The sequence below is a fragment of the Triplophysa rosa genome, linkage group LG21, assembly GCF_024868665.1.
Source record: "Triplophysa rosa linkage group LG21, Trosa_1v2, whole genome shotgun sequence".
Taxonomy (NCBI): Eukaryota; Metazoa; Chordata; class Actinopteri; order Cypriniformes; family Nemacheilidae; genus Triplophysa; species Triplophysa rosa.
Genome location: NC_079910.1, coordinates 1,121,331 through 1,141,330, shown reverse-complemented (window position 1 = coordinate 1,141,330; position 20,000 = coordinate 1,121,331). Strand labels below are relative to the sequence as shown.

Here is a 20,000-nt window from a genome sequence, read left to right as displayed (position 1 = left end):
CAGTTTTAGTTGTAACGTGCTTTATTGTTCTTGTGAGATGGTCAGATGGTGGAGAAACCCGTCCTTCTCGACGACATCCACGTCATGTGTTCACTGAATGAAAGCGTGCAATGATTTACCTGAAGAAGCCCTTACAGCCCTCGCAGGTCATGGCGTTGAAGTGGAATCCCGTCGCTTTGTCTCCACACACGCCACAGATCCGCGGCGCATTGCGGTCGAACTCCTCCTGACCGGCTGCTGACGTGCTCACGGACATGGGATCCATCACTGAAAACACAGAAGAACAGCCGTGAACATCAGGAGGCAGACAGACTCACGTGTGTTAAAACTCTTCTAGAGCCCTGATTGGCCGAGCGATTCGTGGCGATCAAATGACAGAATGTATGAATGAAAGGGTTGAAACAAAAGCATTACTTCTAGAGGATGAAGAGAGAGGGAGGATTAATCATCAAACTTTTCTCTGTTGAATCTAAACTCATGCGTCTCTGGCTAAAGCTGGCCATCTGTTGTTTACTGCCAGTTTCAATTCCACCCGCACCAGCAGCGTGCGTGCGTCTGCGGGATTAATGAATGTTGCAGTGAATAAAGCTACAATAACAGAACACTGCTGCATAATGACATGAGCATTCACAGGTCAAAGGTCACATGACAAACAGAAGTTAATAAACAAATTCTGGACTAGAAAGTGTGAAAGCGGTCGGATCGTCTTGCTGTGAACAGTGAATGTGTGTGCGTGTCGTCAAACACACGTGTATTCATGAATGTGAGATGGACGGAGCGCGGTAGGAGCTTCTTGTTGCCGTGACATTCTCGCATCAGTGAACAGAGCTGTCAACACACGACAACATCTAGATGAACTCTCTGATGAATGACACATCCACACGTCACCACGACAGAGAATCAATATTATTCAGCCGCAGGAAAAATGGAGAGACCACTTCTAACTATGTAGTATTTATACTGGAGGTATGCGTTCAAGTAAATGTATCGTTTTCATTTTATTCTGTGGATGAATAAGAACGCTTGCACTTTCATTTATTTGCAGCTAATTAAAACAATGCAATGTTTTCAGATCTTGAACACTGCACAGAAAACAAGTTCATATTCAAACAACACAATACTGATGTTTTTACATGTGTTTTAGGATCATGAGAGTTTGGTGGATTTGTGTTTTGCAGTCTCTCTCTCTGGAACGCAAAGAACGGACTTGTGTCCTTGCTAGATCGGACTTGGCAACTTCAGACTCGGGAGGACGGGAGGACGTGAGGACGGGAGGACGTGAGGACGTGAGGACGGGAGGACGTGAGGACGGGAGGACGTGAGGACGTGAGGACGGGAGGACGCAGTCCAGTTATATAGTGGAACAGCAGAGTACGTGATTCGTTCAAATCCATGCAATCCTGTTTCACATAATAGCCTATTTATTTCAATGGACACTGTAAAACTTTGCTTTGGTTTGCCAGTAACTTACTGTAGATTGAATTACTACTTAATATACTTTCCAATTAGTACTGTTATCAATTACTTTCATCAAAATGAAAACGCTTTGACTTTTGAGATTCAAAATGAGCACAGCAACACTGCACAAAAATGACATTCTTCTCTTGTTTTCTGTAAAAATATTTAAAGGTTCTTAAATTAGGATACGTTTACATAACAAGAAAAGTGACCCAAGATATTTAGTCTTGTTTTATGAAAGAAAAATATATAAACTAGGCAAGTTTATGCTTAAAACAAAATTGTACATTAAATCTACAGTAAGTTACTGGCGAACCTGCTGCGAAATTACAGCAAAGTTTTACAGTGTGGCTTTAGGTTTAAACAAAGTCAAATGAAACAAAATGTGCTTCATGTTGTTTTTGTGATTCTGGCAACATGACTGCTCTGATTTTGTTAAGAATAAAATGAAATATGATGCAAAACACAATGCTTTATAAAGTGTAAGAAGCGTGAACAACAGGGAATATAACAAGCAAATAATTTAGTTAAAAGTAACGTTACTCCAGTAGGAAGCGCTCCGGTACAACATTAAATCAAAAGTTGAAAAGTGAAACTGAACTTTCCCATCAGTCAAAACTATTTGCCCGGGAACAAATAAGAGGTTTATAAGACCAAAGATTGCCTGTTAGATATACCCAAAATGAATTAAATCTCATGTTTAACCACTACAGACACATCAGATCCAGCCGTGAGATTGGGAAACACTGGCCGAGGTGAGGCTGTGTTGGGCGGGTACATGAGCGCTGAGCGCCCGGTGATCACCTGGAGCTCACATCTCCCAACAAATTCTAAAATAGACGCGGCCTTTATTAACACAACTGCAGATTTGAACTTTAAACACGTACATTCTCGCCTAAACAACTCTTAAAACTACAGTTTGTGACAAAATAACTGTAATATTACGAAGATTTAGCTGTTTGCTCCCTCCGCTGCAGTTGCTGGGCAACGGGATAGATATATATATATATATAAAAGGAAAGATAGCGTCATGAGTCCACACAAGTCACCTCCCAATGCATCCTCGATAAAAGGGGCGGATCAAGGACACGTCCGGGGATTTGACCCGTTCTTGTCTAGATGTGAACTTTGAATTGGAACAGCACTTGGGCTGCAAACTGTACTAAACACTACTTTCCCAAACTTCAAAGTTTGCATTTGCATTTATTTGCAGAAAATGAAAACTGGAGAAACAGGCGAAAACAACAGAAGAGATGCTGCGCTTGTTTTCAGACCTCAAATACGGCAAAGCAAACAAGTTCAGATTCAGTCTTAAGCGATAGTGTGGCCACTATACATCTAGAAATGTGGATCACATGTATGTGAAATGTAGCTGAACATGTCATATCATATATAAACGAATCTATTATATAATACAGAATGCAGATATAAACTATAAATGAACCAATGTCAGAAGGTTATGAATGTTAGACATGAGTTTTCTTTTACAACACAAGCACAGTCACATCTCTCTCTGTGCACAAAACAAACACACTCTGACAAAACCAGTAAACACACGGTTTTGTAAAAACAGTTGTTTGCTAGTCAAAACAAAGCATTTGCTTTCTTCTGGAAGTGTTGTGTGTCATTGAACATACAGCATCAGATACGTCTGATGTCGAAAACATGGAGACTAAAGAACAGAGTTTGGAGACCACCGGACGCTATCACCGTAACTCAACTCTGCTGGAAACACAGAGCTGAACTTTACAGTATTAACCCAAAACTGATCTGAGATCAGATAACAGACAAACACAGATCCGGGCTCTGCTGGAATTCTTATAGGGTGGCGTCTCTCCCACGACACCGACATTTTTCTGGGTTTTGAGCACGTGCGCTGAACACTTACCAAACGCTGTCCATGGGAGGAGAAGGTGCAGAGAAACAAAGACTCGACCCAAATCTGCACATCCGACTCTGAACTTTAGACCTTGCTTTTAGCATCGGCTAGAAAAAGAAAGCGTCCGCTGGCAGGCGGTCAACCCCGGGGTGGAGAGAGAGCTGCTTACAGTGGGGCGGGGGCCCTAAATCCCGTCAGAGGGGCCCATTCAGGGAAGGAACACCATGGGCGGAGCTGCTCTCCCTCAGGCGTTCAAACGTGTTTGTGTTAACCGTGTAGTGCTCTATAATGAGACTCTAGTGATCTATGAAGTGGACACTCCAGGAAACGATCAGCACGGGAGGTGATAAAAGGTGTTGAAGATTAAACGAGACACTTCGTCAGGACTCTCAAACACATCAAACACAATATTTCTGACAAGCGTGTCGTTTTCTCTCTGCCTCCACTAACACCAGAGTTATTCAAACTTTTTATTTTATTTAAATCAAATCAAATCAAATCAAATCAAATCAAATCAAATAAAGGTCTGAATGTTTGTCAAACTTGAACTTATTTCAGTTTATTGCTACGAGAACATTTCTCATTTTAGTTTACGTTGAGACACTATAGGGGCAGTTTCCCGGACAGGGATTAGTTTAAGCCAGGCCTTTAAAAATACACCTGATTATTATTAATAAACTACAATAAAAAAAATAACAAAAACGCTAAGATAACAAAAAGAATGGTCTCAATGCCCATGGAAATGCACAGTAAGTCACTTTACTTCAAAACAACTATGAACTTCACACAAGCAGATGTTTGTGTTTGATTCCTGACAACGCAAACACACACACACAACCCAAAGCAGATGTTAAACGGCTACAAGACTACAAGAAACAGCAAGACAAGCTTCACCTTACAGCCAACAAACCGCCGCATTCAACTAAATGATTTCACCTTTAAATCAACACCATTTGTGTACCTGCCCAACTTTAAACTCCTGGAAATCTCACAGCAAACACGGCGATACATCAGGAGGAGAGCAAACTCTGTGTACAAGAACACAATGGACAAGCCAACAAAACAAAAACAACATCACGTTACCATCAACACACAAACACAACACCATCAAAACCAATCACTTCATCGATTCATCTAAATGTCGTTTCATTCGACTATGTAAAAGATCTGGCTTTTATTCTCATTATAATAAACGTACAGATATTGTCACCATATGATATAATGAACATAATAAACAATACAAACAACAGAACAAACGACAAGGGGAAGAAGATGAATGTAATAAGTTACAACAACAAAAACCATTCAATTGAAATAATCGAAATTCTGAGAAATCTTGAAATAAGCATGTGGCAGGGGGGCGTGGTTCAGCACGGCCTGCAGCGAGAGGGAGAGGCGGGAGAAGAACGGTGAGTAAGCAGATCAAGCGCATATTAAAAACACCTGCTTCTCATTGTAGTAATTGGCGAGGAGACGGTTAAAAGCCGGACAACCAGAGACGGGAGGCAGAGAGAGACCGGCTGGGAACCGAGAAAGTGACCGAGAGGAAGCCGCTGAGACGTTGCGTCCAGGACTGGAATATTGAGAGTGCTTACTGAAGAAGGTTTACAGTGACATGATGATCTTCGGAACACCGAGAGCTAATCAAGTAAAAAAAATTTCAATTGAACCACTGTGATCAGATGGACCATTTAGATCCATTTTCCTGCCGAGTTTAGTCCCAACTCTGATAAAACACCTGAACAAGCTAATCAGCGTCTTTAGGAACAGATGCGTTCAACTTAATGCGGCGCTGCGCAAATCTATCAGTAACATTTAAGTACGGCGATATCGATTCAAGTGCAGATTGCTCGGTACGCATTTGAATCGCTCTCGAGACACTTTAATGCGATGTGCCAAACAATCTGCGCAGCCCAGCATTAAGTTGAACGCGTCTGTTCCTGAAGTCACTGATTAGCTCTTCAGGTGTTTTATCAGAGTTGGGGCAAAACTCGGCAGGAAAATGGATCTCGCGGGCCAGAGTTGAGAACCGCTGGTTTAAACGATGTCTTTAGTGCTTTTCTGGACCTTGACAGAGAGAATCACCATGATGTCTACGAGAAGGCCTGGAAAGCTCTTGGATGTCATCGAAAATATCTTTATTTGTGTTCCCGAAGACGCAGGGAGGACTTAAAACATGTAGAACGTCATGTGGGTGAGCAAAAAAACGACAAGATTTTGATTTTTGGGTGAACTTGCCCTTTAAGGTGCTTTTATATGCTGTGTTTACTGTGCTATCACACACCTGTGTGAACTTCAACCAGTAAACATCAGTTTATCAAGTCAATGGATGTGGTGGTCACACATGATATAAGCATGATGATAGATCTGAGCAGAAACATACATTTGTTTCTTATTATATTATATTATATTATTTAGTTTATCTCATTTATTACATTATTCCATTTATTATTTTTCCATTATATTTTTACTAACCCTGAAGTTTTATGCATTTATTACATTTCATTTATTCTATCATTTGATTGTTCACTTTTATTCTTATTATTTGTTACATTTTGTCTTTATTTTTAATATTGCTTAATCGTCTGTTGGGTGCCGTATTGTCTCTTATGCTGATATGAGTCTCCATCTCAAGGTTCATAATAACGTCACGAGACAATGTTTTGATACCATAATTTGCATGGTTAACAACACCTATTGAATCTGTTTCTAGTCAGACGAAGTTGGACAGAGCTGGACTGAGCATTAAAGCACGGCTGAGATTATTCAATAAATCATTTTCAGTTTATTTAACATCACTTCGTCTCTTGCCTGCTGTTCTTCCCTTCAGCTCTGTATCTCCCTGGTGGTTGATTTGAAGTATTAACTCACAACGGAGTTGATATTTTTCAGATTTAATAAATTCCTGACGGGGAGAGAGCTATTGAAACTGGACTCTAATTTTGGATCTATAAGATCTGCATAGTTGGGTCTATCAATGACCTGAAGAGCAGAATACATGTGCTCGCAGTATGTGTTGTCCTGTAGCGCTCCTGTAATATCAGCGTCTGTTCGGTGAGAGATTATGAGACTTACAGTAAAAGAACATGTCAGTGCGTGTTTTCAGCAGATGTGGGCAGATCGTCTGGCGTGTATCACGTGTAGAGTTAGCATGTGGTTAATTTCCTCAATGGCACATTCCTGGGACACCCACGAAGATGAATGTTTTAGTTACTCATAAACCAAAATAAACGGAGACTCCGAATTCCACAAAATGACAGAATCTCACAGAACATAAAACGACCAGAACATGTGGCAAATAAATACAAGGACTTTCATTTAATTTGACATGTTTTATTAAAAACTTTAAACCTCAACTACATTTGGAAATGTGGCCCTCCTCCCCTAAGTGGTTGCTAGGTTGTTCTGCGCGGTTGCTTACTGGCCTTTGCTTCGGTGTCAGTGATATTAGTCTGGGTTTATTCATTTATCTTAACAGGCACCATGCGCATCAAACGTGTTGTGCCAGAGTTAGCTATAAGGCAACTTTTGCATCTGCAGTCCCTGGGCTGCGCGAAATATGATAAAATATTATTGATTTGGACAAACCTGCCTTAGATCAACTCATAAATATGAAACCGCGCTGGACTCTCTGTGAGGACTCTAACACATCACTTCCAGGAACATGATGTCCAGCGAGGTCTCCAGAATGAACAGGATTCACAGGTGTGAGAGAGCTGGAAAAAAAGATTCACACCTCGAGCCCTCTGTCGAACGGCCGGGAGCTGGCGGAAAATTGATTCGGCCTCATGTGAACTACAAACAATACTAACCACATTTTCCACAGGGAATCAAGAGAAGCAGCAGGGAATTTCAGCCAATCTCTTACGTCTCTCATGTGACCTCCTCGTGACCCTGGAACTATTACACTTATTGTAATGTTGCTTGTCATAGCAATCTTGTCATAACAAGATTCTTTCTTACACACACACACACAGAAATAAATCATTTCTCTTTTTTCAATACACAAACACACAGTCAGATACACAGTCCCTCTCTCTTACACACACACACTAACACACATGCGCACAAACACACACACACACAAAGTCAGATACACAGTCCCTCTCTCTCTCTCATCTCTCTCTCTCTCTCTCTCTCTCTCTCTCTCTCTCTCTCTCTCTCTCTCACGCACACACATGTTGGGTTTCCATGTTTTATGGGGACATTCCATAGACACAATGGTTTTTATACTGTAGAAACTGTATCTCATATTCCCTACCCCTAACCCTAACAATCACACACAACTGTCTGCTCTTTTACATTTTCACAAAAGTTCATTCTGTATGATTTATAAGCTTGTTTCCTCATGGGGACCAAAACATGTCCCCACAAGGACAAGGGTTTTGGATATTGCCATCTTTGTGGGGACATTTTGTCCCCATACCGTAGGGTTTACCCTTCCCACACACACACGCACACACACACACACACACAAAGTCAGATACACAGTCCCTCTCTCTTACACACTAAAACACATGCCCACACACGCATAATAACACGCGCACACACACACACACACACGCGCACAAACACAAAGTCAGATACACAGTCCCTCTATCTTACACACCAAAACACATGCGCACACACGCACAAACACACACGCAAACACAATCTGGATGTTGTCAGTAAGTCTATGGATGTGATTATAGCTGTTAGTCCACAGGTCAAACACACATTAATGTTTAACCTAAAGATCAGAGTAAACTCCACAGAACACACTTTACATTCACAAACACTCACATGTCTTTACTTCAGGAGCACAGTAACACATTCTTAATACTGTCCACACATTGTTCAATAGAAAACAACTCTTAACATCATCTCCTAACTGCGCGTACACAACGCCAGCAACTCTGTCGCTATGTGTCACTAGTCTCATGCTACGAGGTGGTTAGAAGGCGTTTCTAGCTTTGGTTGCTCTATTAACATTTATAATCAAACCCTGCAGTAACTGATGAGAGACGGAGCTCCGCTGCTTTACTCCTATTGGTTGACGCTCCTGAAAGTCGCTCAAGTTGAGCAAATCTCAACTTTGTGGTGTCGCTAGATATGCCCACTTCCTGTCGCCAACGGTCACTGTCGCCGGAAGTCACCGGCTCTCCATTGAAATGAATGACATCGCTTCGCTTTGTCTCTGGGTGTCGCTGGCGGTGTGAACACTATACAATAACAACTACAACAATCAAACTGTATCGATTATTTCAATTTTAACAGAATCTTTTAGAGCACCAGGAAATATAAACGATAAACACACTTGTATGTCTTTATATACTGTATGGATCTGTTATAATATGGATCAAAGAAGAAATGTCATGCTTCATGTGAACTCATGAGTTGTACGTCTTTAAATGTGCCAGTCAAACTGAGGATTTGAGCAATTGTTACAACATACAGTACACAGGGTTTTTCCTGCAAAGAGAAATTGGAGGCGGCCGCCTCCGTCAAATGTCCTGCCGCCTCAGGCTCTCACCAAAATTATGTTGTGAGTCTTCACAAGTAATGCTGCGTGCATTGAACAGACTGTCTTTTGTAACTGCAGTTGCGACATTACGCCACAGTGGAAGCGCTGTCTCGTTATCAGCACACTGAGGCGCTAAAAAGAGTTGCAGAACAACAGCCAGCCTGTAGACTTTAAACACCAAAGATTTAGTCAAAACCAACAAGCCACGCCCATGGATCTGACTCGAAACACCAAGGATTTAGTGAGAGCCGTGTTTCACGGCTGTTTGTTTTGCATCCAAGTACGTTTAATTTCTTGAAATTTCTTAAATTAAAAAAAAGCTGTGCAGTTGGATCATTGAATCAGCGTATACTGTATACAGCGAGTTCGCCAGTATGAACGCACATTGCGTTCAGAACGACTCGCACACGAATGACTCGTTTGAACCGATTCATTTAAACTATTGAACTTTTCAGTCACTAGCGAATATAAGAGATCCTTGAATCATTTAAAGTGAACCGCAGAGAATGCAAGATGTGAATGAGCTTTGCTCATTTAGTAAGACTGGTTAATTCAGTTGGCTATTGTGGGCTGAAAAGTTAGTTGAAAATGATAAAAATGCTTTATTTGATTAAAAAAACATTTCTGTTTGGTTGAATAAAAGTAATGTTTTATATAACTTAATAATTGTCATTTTTATCTAATTTATTAGAACTTTTAATATGTCAAACTCAAAGTCACTTTGGTTAAGCCACTTAAAGATACGGTAGGCCTACGTGTGTGTACAAGATCAGGATGGTACCACCTCCGCCTCATTTTGAGCCAGGAAAAACCCTGGTACAGTATGCTGAACACAAACACTGCGTATGAAACAAACTGTTCTGAGGTCAAACAATCAAGAACATTGAACTCGTATATGCCCGCTGAGAAACTGGCAGAGAAAACACTATAAATTCACCTGTGCAAGATCACAAGGACAAAAATAAATGCATCCACGCATGCACGTCATCAGGACCATGAAAAGCGCAACTCTATTATTATTATTATTGTTTCAAGAACTTCGCTTTGCATGGCTAAATCAACACGACTCAAGAACACTCGAGTTACTGGAGAACTGAGCTTTTGAATGATTCACTCCTAACATCTGAGACCCCACACGACCCCGCAGACCAAACTGTCTGATGTATCCACATGAAGCATCTGAACATACTCTAAAACTCCAGATACACCCGATTCTGAATCTGTCTACATCTGCCATCAAAACCCCAGAGCTAAATACAACAACACAGGTCAGACGTCGTGAAAAACATCTGTGGTGTAAATGTTTGTGTGTCCTACACAACCGCCTATTAACCCATCAATCAATCGTTCTGGTAAAACTGTGATTGTCACATGATGTTCAGAGACAAATCACAAAAACATATAGAACCAACAAAACAGAAAGAAGCATTATTAATGAAATCACAGACTTTAAATACAGTAAACTCTATGGGGTGGTAAGTGCAGAGGGTCGAGGGATCATATATGCAGGTCAAAGGTCCCTTCCTAGTGTGCTGACCTCAGACTAAAGGATTTTTAAAATCCCGACCGATTAAGAAATCTGGTAGCAGCACACACATAAGGAGAATCTTGACAGATTCTCTTATGTAAAATCTTAAACATGCTCATACTAAAAGATTTAAAGCTGTAAATCCTGTAGTCTGAGCTAGGCTTTACACAGAGCTGTAAGTTGTTGTGACTCTGGAATGCTGTACACAGAGAGCACAGCGTACTCTGGTCAGAGGTAAACCCTTGTGGACAGAACGATCATAGGATCGATTACACACACCGGACCGCAGCAAACCAGCGTCAGCATGTAAACCAGTGGCCCACTTCAGCCCCACCGTATGTTTCCACCGCAGGCTCGATTTCAAACTCTGGGCCTGTAAATGATCTTCTCAGAGCCGCCTGGATCCGCACTTACAGAAGCTTACTCATATCAAAGTGAAAATCTGTACTTTACTCCACACGCGGCCGCAGAATATAAACGAGCCGGTCTGGAAGGAGCTGAGGGAATTTAAGAGCTCCCACGTTTAATCAGAATAATCACAGCGGCGCTGACAGCCAACATCAACACATTAAACAGCTGAAATAATGAAGTTATCCTGGAGCGACCCGCGTCTGTGGCACCTTCAGCTGCCCGCTCACAACCACCCGCTCAGAGAGAGAGAACACTTGAAGGAAATGTTTCTCGTTACACCATGTACGTAAACTTGTTGTTGGACACTCCATGAACCAAAGTAGAAATATTTACTCTTTAAAATGGATGACTTTGACTGAATAATGAAGAAATACGAGCACAGAATAGATGAGAACCCCTTTACTATGGTTTAAAATGAATGTCAAGGTGAGACCTCAAGAACATTTCTTCAAATTCTTGGCAAAAGGTGACTACACCGAAGATGATCAAATATAGCAAACTTCATTTTGATGAGTTTAGTATGATTCTGAAACGTGGAGAAAATAAGTGAGAAAGTGATGCAAAACTTTAAACATAAACACAATCCTTCAGATGTTTGGACAACACTTTAAAATGATGTTTTTTTTTAGAAAGGATAGACTGAACTGATCAAAATGAAAAGCAATTTTCTGTATTCTATTGATAAGTTTCTGTGCTCTCTATATGAGACATTTAAAAAGAAATCAATCGCTAGATTCTCCAGTTTCTGCATAGCATCTTCACTCTTCATTTTTAACCGAAATGAGTCAGAGACAGAGACAGCGCCCCTAACCTGAGGTTAACCAGCCGGCTCCAGATGATCTCAACAACCCTGCCGTTCATGAATCACTCGTTCCACAGCCAGTGAACTGCTGGAAGAGCGAGAGCCGTGCAACTCTCAAGAGTGAACGAAATCAAACTGACGACGTCAACTAAACACCAGACTTTTACATTAGATTTACTCAAAAAAACAGGACATTTGTTTACTGTAAGTTCTTGGTCATTACTGGTTTTTTACAATGACCATCCATCAACCACTGAATCTGCCTACATGGACAGCTCAGTAAACGTCTTCACTGATCATAAAGATTCATTGTTTGTCCATCCTGGTTGTTAGTTAGTCCTCATTAATGTGAAATAATTCAATCTTTCTCTCACAAAAATAAACCTTGTGGTGTACAAAGAATTTAAATGACGACTGTCCTTGGCAAACCCAGCTTCCGTTGTTATGGCAACACACTTCCTGCAACACTAATTGACGTTTTTTACCACTCAACGGCAATATAACGTTTGTGTGGGAGTGATAAAGCGGGAGAGTATGAAAGTATTTTTGGTGCTAAACAACTGAGCGCCTGTGAGAGTGGAACTTGTAGTTGTAGAGGTCGGCCACACACGTGTTTCAGTACATTTGAAGTCAAAATTTGAAGTTGCAAACTTGTAGATTTTTTTCCTCTCCCGCAAACACAACACGACAGTTAGGCCTTCTTGAATCCTTCAGTGCAAGTGCACAAATCCAGTTCTACAAATCACAAACTGAGATACTCGTGCAGTAAATATGGTGCAAGACACATTCACACACCTGCACCAAAAGCAAGCGTTCGCAGATCAGTTTATGTGAATTCGTGCAGTGAGAGTTGAATGCTCGTCAAATATTTTCTCACAAATGAAAGGTCTTATTCTTGGACATCCTTCTAACACAAACACTAGAACACAACTACAAGTGCTTGAATCTGCTGCTGCGAGTCTCTGACACAAGTTCACACACTCTCTCACATCTGTGTGATGTGTGGAGCAAAAGTGATTTGTGCACTTGCAGAGGTCAGACCAGCTAGTTTTGACGCCCAGCAGGTGGCGCCCTAACGCGCAATTGATGGAAAAGTCCGTGAGAATCATCCCGAGCTGCTTTATTGCCCTGAAATCACTAATCGTCATAGAATCCTTTGGTTTAGTTTAAATACGTGTGCTGTTCAGCTACATTGACAATCCCTTACGAAAATTAAACATCGGTTGTTTTGCACCATAAATACCTTCATAGGAGAGAGAGAGAAAGAGGTGGTCAAGTTACCTTTGCAAGGTACATCAAGTCCTGGCATGACAAAATGATGACCAGAAGAACAGAACCATGATCATACTCCAGAAAATATATAACCCCTCAGCTCACGATGCGATTCACGATTCTGATCTTGCGATGCAATTTAATCACGGTTTTATTTACAGAATGATTTGAGGAAAATTTTAAATGAACAACTGCCCTTTTATTATTTCTCTAATGCTGCTCAATTCTTTGTAAAAGAAAAATATATTTTATGTCAAATAACAAAACTAGTTTGTGGTTTTAAAACAAATTCCAAATCAAATAAAAGAATAATAATACAAAAGTCTCTTTAATATAAACAAACTAAGACTTTGTCTGTGCTTTTCCTAACTTTTACTTTTTAAGAAATATCAGCATTTTTTACCAAGTTTGCAGAAAAACAGAGGCCCCTGCTGTTCAAAATATGTACTGCGATTTTTATAACATCTCAACCGACTTGAATCGTCACATATTATAATCGATTTTCAACTAGCTCACTGTGAATCGCTACATCCCTACTCAAGACCCCAAATTATTATTTTATTACTCACTAAATCAGTCATCCTCAACTGGCATACGGGCCGGATCCGGACCTTTGCTTCGTTCCATCCAGACCGCCAGACATCGCCTAATAAACCATTTAAAACATTTGAATATTTCGGTTTAAATTGATCTACACAACGGAGAATCGCATCACACGCGCTGTCAGGAACATTTATGTCATTGATCTTTGACCGCTATATCTTTATCTAGCCCAAACTTCATTTGAACCCAGAGTCGGCGCCAGACCACGACTAACAGGGGGACAAGTGGCTCCCAGTGGGAGGGCACACAATCAGCATCATTAATACAAAAAAAGTCAAAACTACCACATTTGTGCAAGGGCACACTTACAATTGCTATTTTCCATACAAGTGAACAAGAATAACACAAATTAAACAATATTACCACACACAGTCACAACAAAAACAACCGGTTGACAATTCTAACCTATGCTGTGATATAATGCTCCTTCGCACCAAGGCTTGCTAAAAGTAATGAAACACAGGTACCTTTTAAAAAAACTGAAGGCAAAAAAATTCTTTAAACGTTAAAACTTTTTATGAATTATTTTCAGTATGTATTACATGAATTTAAAACTGTGTCATGTGGGGGGGCACAACAACCCTGTGGGGGGGCATGGCCCGCGAGTGCCCTCCCTTGGTGCCGGCCCTGTTTGAACCCTTTCCGCTCCGCCAAAGAAGCGCCGCATGAAGAGCAGCAGACACGTGCTTATTTTAACAACAGTCGTGCAGACACACAGAGCAGGTAAATGGACACACAACAGTAAACAAAATGCAGCAATATTAAAGTATTTGTGTCTGTCAGTCTGTTTGCTGTATGTCTCCGACCTTTCAACCAGATTTCTGATATGTTATGAACCATAACGTTTTTATCTACATTTAGCATTAGCATTATTGATCAGCATGTAAACATTTGTGACCCTGTGAAAACCCAGGCTAAAGACTCATAATCTAATTAATTATTAGATAATCAAAGATTAATTTTAAGCATTAATTTCATTAAGATTTCAATCTTAAAAATGGTGATATTCAGTCAATATTGAAGATATTGTTGTTATATTTTCACAGAATATTCTGTAGTATGATTTTATGTAGAAAACAGTTCAAAGACTTTTGCTGGGTTTTCACAAGCAGGGTCACATTTTGTAATGAACAACATTCTAATTGGGAAATTATTTAAAAATACCAGAAGTAGTTCTGGTATGAGTGGCATGGAAAGGCTGATTTAGAAAGAAATTTGTTTTCTGGTTATGATGGGAGCATTTTAATTGTTACATTACATTTGCTGTTTGTATGTTGTAAGTATTTTCTTTTTTACAAATATTAATTATTAGACTTCTATTAAAAGGTCATTACCCTTAAGCCACAGAGCCTACAATACATACTGTGGATATCAAAATATAAAATAAATGGCTTGATAAAAGATCATATCTTATATACAGTATATAATGTATATACACACAGTGCCCTCCACAATTATTGGCATCCTTGTATTTAATAGACTCCGCAACCTCAAACCAGCTCTGAGTGTTTTCTTTTCAGTCTGATGGGGTTTGAGAAAACATTGAGAGTTTCAACCAAATCCTTTTAAATCCACTTTCTATATTGTGTAGCTGCACATCAGAACTATATTCTTTGGTTTTATCCATTGTGATGAATGATTGGGGTTTGGGCTGTGTTACTTAATATTATTCTCATGTGAAACAAGAAGTCATGACTGGACAGCATCATGTTTCTTGTCACCTTGGTGTGCTCAGAAAATGTAAATATTAATGGGAATATACTTGGGAGATATTTTACTCAATAAAATAATTAGGCCAATAATTGTGGCCAGGGTGTATTGGAGAAAAACATTTCTTTCACAAAGTGATATATTCCCCCCACTTCAAATGGTTTTACTTGAATGAAATGTTGGAAGTTTGTAGATTTTTTAAATAAACGATCAAAACGAGAAACAATGCAGATTTATTTTTACAGCCTTCTTTGCTTATATCTACCAAGGGTGCCAATAATAGTGGAGGACACTGTATATATATATATATAAAACTGGGCTAAATTGATTAAATATCTATTTATTTTCAAAAACATACTGTCCGGACCGGACCTCTTGGAACTTTAATTGAATACGCCGCACTAAATTTTTCTGCTAAATGTCACATTTTTGTTCAGTGTTGAAACTCTGCATAGTTCACACTAAACCACGACACTAAAGTCCGAGCTTTCAGAGGTTTATAATGTGGACCAGCACTGAATTCAATGTGACCTCACATTGTCATTTTCTCAGAGAGGGAAATAACTTCTCTTCAATGAAGCAGTGAAATACACAAACTTTACGCAGCACTGAAGGGTAAACAGCGACTCGCAGAACATGAACCCGGGAACACAAAGATCCTGCCGCAAACCAAAACTACACGCCACGAAATGGAGGAAGAGCAGGGCGAGAACGTCCCGTCCTGCTGAGCTTGAAAACCAACCCTCCGTAATTACCGCTGCAGACGGCCCACTTCGACATAATGAACCGGCCGCAAGAATTCCATGTACTCACGGTTAAATACGGCGCTCATGTGACCAATCACACTGCTGAATGTCTACAACACATCAGATCTGAGAAGAGAGAAAAACATCAGGAAGCCACGAATCATCCAACTTAAATCTGTATGTGCATTCAGTGTCTTTTTTTAATAAAACTGATTGTTAAATCACAAAAATAGTTTTTCTCCTCACTCTGATAAACTTTAAGAGTTATATCAGATGAAGTCAGGGAAAATAAGATAGAAAATATAGAGTCAGAAAATCAGTTTAGTATTAATGCTGTTTAACTTGGTGTCATATCATTCATCCATTAGAGCTCCAAATAATGTCGAAACGTACAATGACCGATCACCTTTCACAACCCATATAATCCATCACTGCTGACTAAAACTACAGATCAGTCTGGTTTAGTCACCATCTTAACAGATCATCTCATCTCAATCATTTCGAGACCGTCGGAAATGCTGCAACTTAATTGCAAGATTACAGCATGACATGGCAATGTTCAAGCACTGGAAAAGAAAGGAGACACTGACCTGTCAAAAGGGTGCCAGTTTGAGCTCGACAGATAAAAGATACCGAGATACACCCTCTAAAACTCCAAAGACCATAAAAAAGCAGAAGAAGGCCATTGACTTGCCATCACGGAGCAGTGTCACCGAGGTGGGTTAAATCACAATTATCGCCTTGCCGGACTTTGGCCTCCCCAGTTTTTCGCTGACGATCGGTAACAGTTGATAAATTAAACTTTTCCCCAAACCTGTCGTGAATAGGGCCACAACATCACCTCCATTCAACATGTGAACCAAACACTCTTCTTGTTCGGGCTTCAGTTGGCAAATGCCGGGAATATTCTCCAGAACAGAGCGAATAGCATCCCGTGTCTCCATGTCCGCTGTCATTTTAGATTTCCCTATCCCTAACCTAAACTACAATCTTAAATTCGGCGCTTAGCGTCTACGTCACGGCTCTCAGCCCGCCCTCTGTTGGTTGGTTGGTTGGTTGGATGGCTGGTGTGGAGCTGGAGATAATCTGGGAGCTGGTTTGCTATATCAGACTGAGCGTTCACACCAAACGCGGTAAATCGCGCTACTCGCGCGTAGTTGGACGCTTGAACATTTTGCGTTTACTCGCTTCATTCGCATGTGAAATTCACTTCACAACAGATGCGAATTCGCGTCATGGGAGGGCCTTCTGCCAGGCGGCTCCAGTCTCATTGCGAAATGGCTGACATGGATTTTGTTGAGATTTACCAGATTGTCCGACCTCCTCACTCACTTTCTTCCAAGCAAGATCCTTTTTATTCCTGTTTCGATAAAAGTAAGATGTATCGTACAGCTCCGGGTATCTACACACAGACGATGATTTTGTCCTCCATTGTTGTTTCGGATTTCTGTCTCCGCTCGCTACGTCATAATCACGTCACTACTAAAGCAAGCTCCTGATTGGTTAACATGGCGCGAATTTTCGCCAAAGTTCAAAATTTTCAACTCGCGTCAAACGCCTGAAACGCTCAATTCGCGCTACGTCAATCGCGCCGCAGGATGTCATTGAATACTTAACATGTAAATCACTCGCGTTTAACGCTTCATTCGCATCTGGTGGGAACGCAGCATGAGTACAGAAGCAAACTGAACTGAAATGTGGAATAAAATTGTATTTGTATCAAATTTGTATCACAAACAGATAGACGTGTGCTAATCTCAGATTATACAGATGAACCCAAACATCCATTCCTTTACAATAACCTACAAAGGTAACTATGGAAACATACAGTTATATTTGACTCGTGATCTGTGTGATGATGATGTGTTTCTGTAGCTCAGTTGGTAGATCATTGACAAATGTCATTGGTTCAATTCCCAGGCAACACTCCATCAGCTACATGAATAAATGTAAATATTTCTACCTGTGATCACAAAGATTCTTTATCTGACAGCATGCACACAGAGAGACACAATGACACACTACTGTTAGCTTTGTGGAAACATATTTGACATTTTGTTTAACTTTTGTGAGTCTGTGGTTGAAAATATGAACATGGTTTCATTTTTGGTCACGTTCTTGTGAGTCATGGGCTACAAGTGGCTTCGTTTCAGGAGAGAACTGGTTTGTGAAACAATGCAAAGAGAAACCCAACTTCTGTGTATTTCTGACGATCGCCAGACAGACAGTGAGACAGCATTTGGACTGCCGTATGGTTTCACAAATCAGTTGCAGCTCCCATCCTGCTTCACTTACTCCTGGATTTTTTATGGTAAACTGCTTGTGATGTTCACCATTTGTACAGCGTTTTGGACATAAACATTTAAATTCATATTTAGGAATCGCACCTGACACTGTGTCGCGACCGGTCACATCCAGTGTACACAAAATGTCTTTAAGCCGTCCGGTGTAGACACGGTGTGAGGAACGGTTGCCAGCCATACGCTCGTCCAGTCCAGCATCAGGAAATCATCTGTGAAATGACTCCATGAAAATGCGCAAACTCAGACATGTAAATCAGCGTAAACTTCAACACAAGCCACTGCCGGTCACATCCGCAGCTGCGCGTTTCAAAAACAACTGGACTTCACGTGACAAACATCATATCCCTGTCTAGACACCTTGGTGGACGACACACCTCACTCCTCCTCCATCTCGCTGAAACATGCTGAAGGTGAATCGCTCTGACGTTCAGATCGTAATTACATCACGAGTGTTTAATTCAATCCCACAGTGATACGATCACTGTAAAGCCCTAAACACATTTCTCTCTAGTATGATGAACGAAGTGCACTGCAGAGCAAGACCGCACAAGCGTTCACTCACTGAATGAAATCAAAAGAAGACGATCGTTAAAATAATGACGGGAATATCCAGGAGAGGTTTCAATAACAGCTCTGAGTCAAATAAACGTTTCCGCTGCAATTTTATCACAACTAAATCACAAACTAGAACTGAATACCACAGGGAACACACACACAGAAAACTCTCTTATTACTAAAACAAAAACTCTTTTGTTATTTTAATACTTATAAATCATGGGTAGTATTTATAATACTGCCTTAATGTTGATTTAAAATAAAAACATTGGTTTTTAGTAGTGCTGTCAATCGATTAGAAAATTAATCTGATTAATCGCACGTCTTTTCTGTGATTAATCACGATTAATCGCACATAACATATACTTTTACATTATAATAATTTCACATTTAATCTCTAAATGAATCAAACACTTTACAGTCTTTAATGCTTAAACACAGAAGAATTCTCATTAAAGCTACAAAACACAATGAATTCTTCTTTTCTTTTGTTCTTTGATTAACATTAGTGACAGGAGTCACAGCAGCAGGTGTGAGAGAGAGAGAGAGAGGGAGAGGGAGAGAGAGAGAGAGAGAGAGAAGAGAGAGGAAGAGAGGGAAGGGAGAAGAGAGAGAGAGAGAGAGAGAGAGAGAGAGAGAGAGAGAGAGAGAGAGAGAGAGAGAAGAGAGAGAGAGAGAGAGAGAGAGAGAGAGAAGAGAGAGAGAGAGAGAGAGAGAGAGAGAGAGAGAGAGAAGAGAGAGAGGAAGAGAGAGAAGAGAGAGAGAGAGAGAGAGAGGGAGAGAGAGAAGAGAGAGAAGAGGGAGAGAGAGAGAGAGAGAGAGAGGAAGAGAGAGAGAGAGAGAGAGGGAAGAGAGAGAAGAGAGGAGAGAGAGGAGAGGAAGAGAGGAGAGAGAGAGAGAGGAAGAGAGGAGAGGAGAGAGAGAGAAGAGAGAGAGAGAGAGAGAGAGGAGAGAGAGAAGAGAGAAGAGAGGGAAGAGAGAGAAGAGAGGGAGAGAGAAGAGGGGGAAGAGAAAGAGAGAGAGGGAGAGAGAGGAGAAAGAGAGAACAGAGAAAGAACAGAAACAGAGAGAGAGAGAGAGAGAGAGAGAGAGAGAGAGAGAGAGAGAGAGAGAGAGAGAGAGAGAGAGAGGGAGAGAGAGAGAGAGAGAGAGGGAGAGAGAGAGACAGAGAGAGAGAGAGAGAGAGAGAGAGAGAGAGAGAGAGAGAGAGGGAGAGAGAGAGAGAGAGAG

At 40.7% G+C, this 20,000-nt stretch overlaps 1 protein-coding gene across 4 annotated transcripts in view; it reads right to left on the bottom strand.

The window, feature by feature from the left end:
* Positions 1-20,000, bottom strand: part of vdra (vitamin D receptor a) — a 53,724-nt gene that overhangs the window by 23,443 nt on the left and 10,281 nt on the right. For 3 of the 4 annotated variants that reach the window (XM_057363077.1, XM_057363075.1, XM_057363076.1), the window contains exons 1-2: positions 3,347-3,592; positions 120-267 (exon numbers count right to left, since the gene is read on the bottom strand). In XM_057363077.1, the coding sequence (XP_057219060.1) occupies positions 120-265 (146 nt within the window). In that variant the 5' untranslated portion in view covers positions 266-267; positions 3,347-3,592. Of the gene's footprint in view, positions 1-119; positions 268-3,346; positions 3,593-20,000 lie in introns of those variants that run through there. The other variant, XM_057363078.1, reaches the window with a different exon arrangement.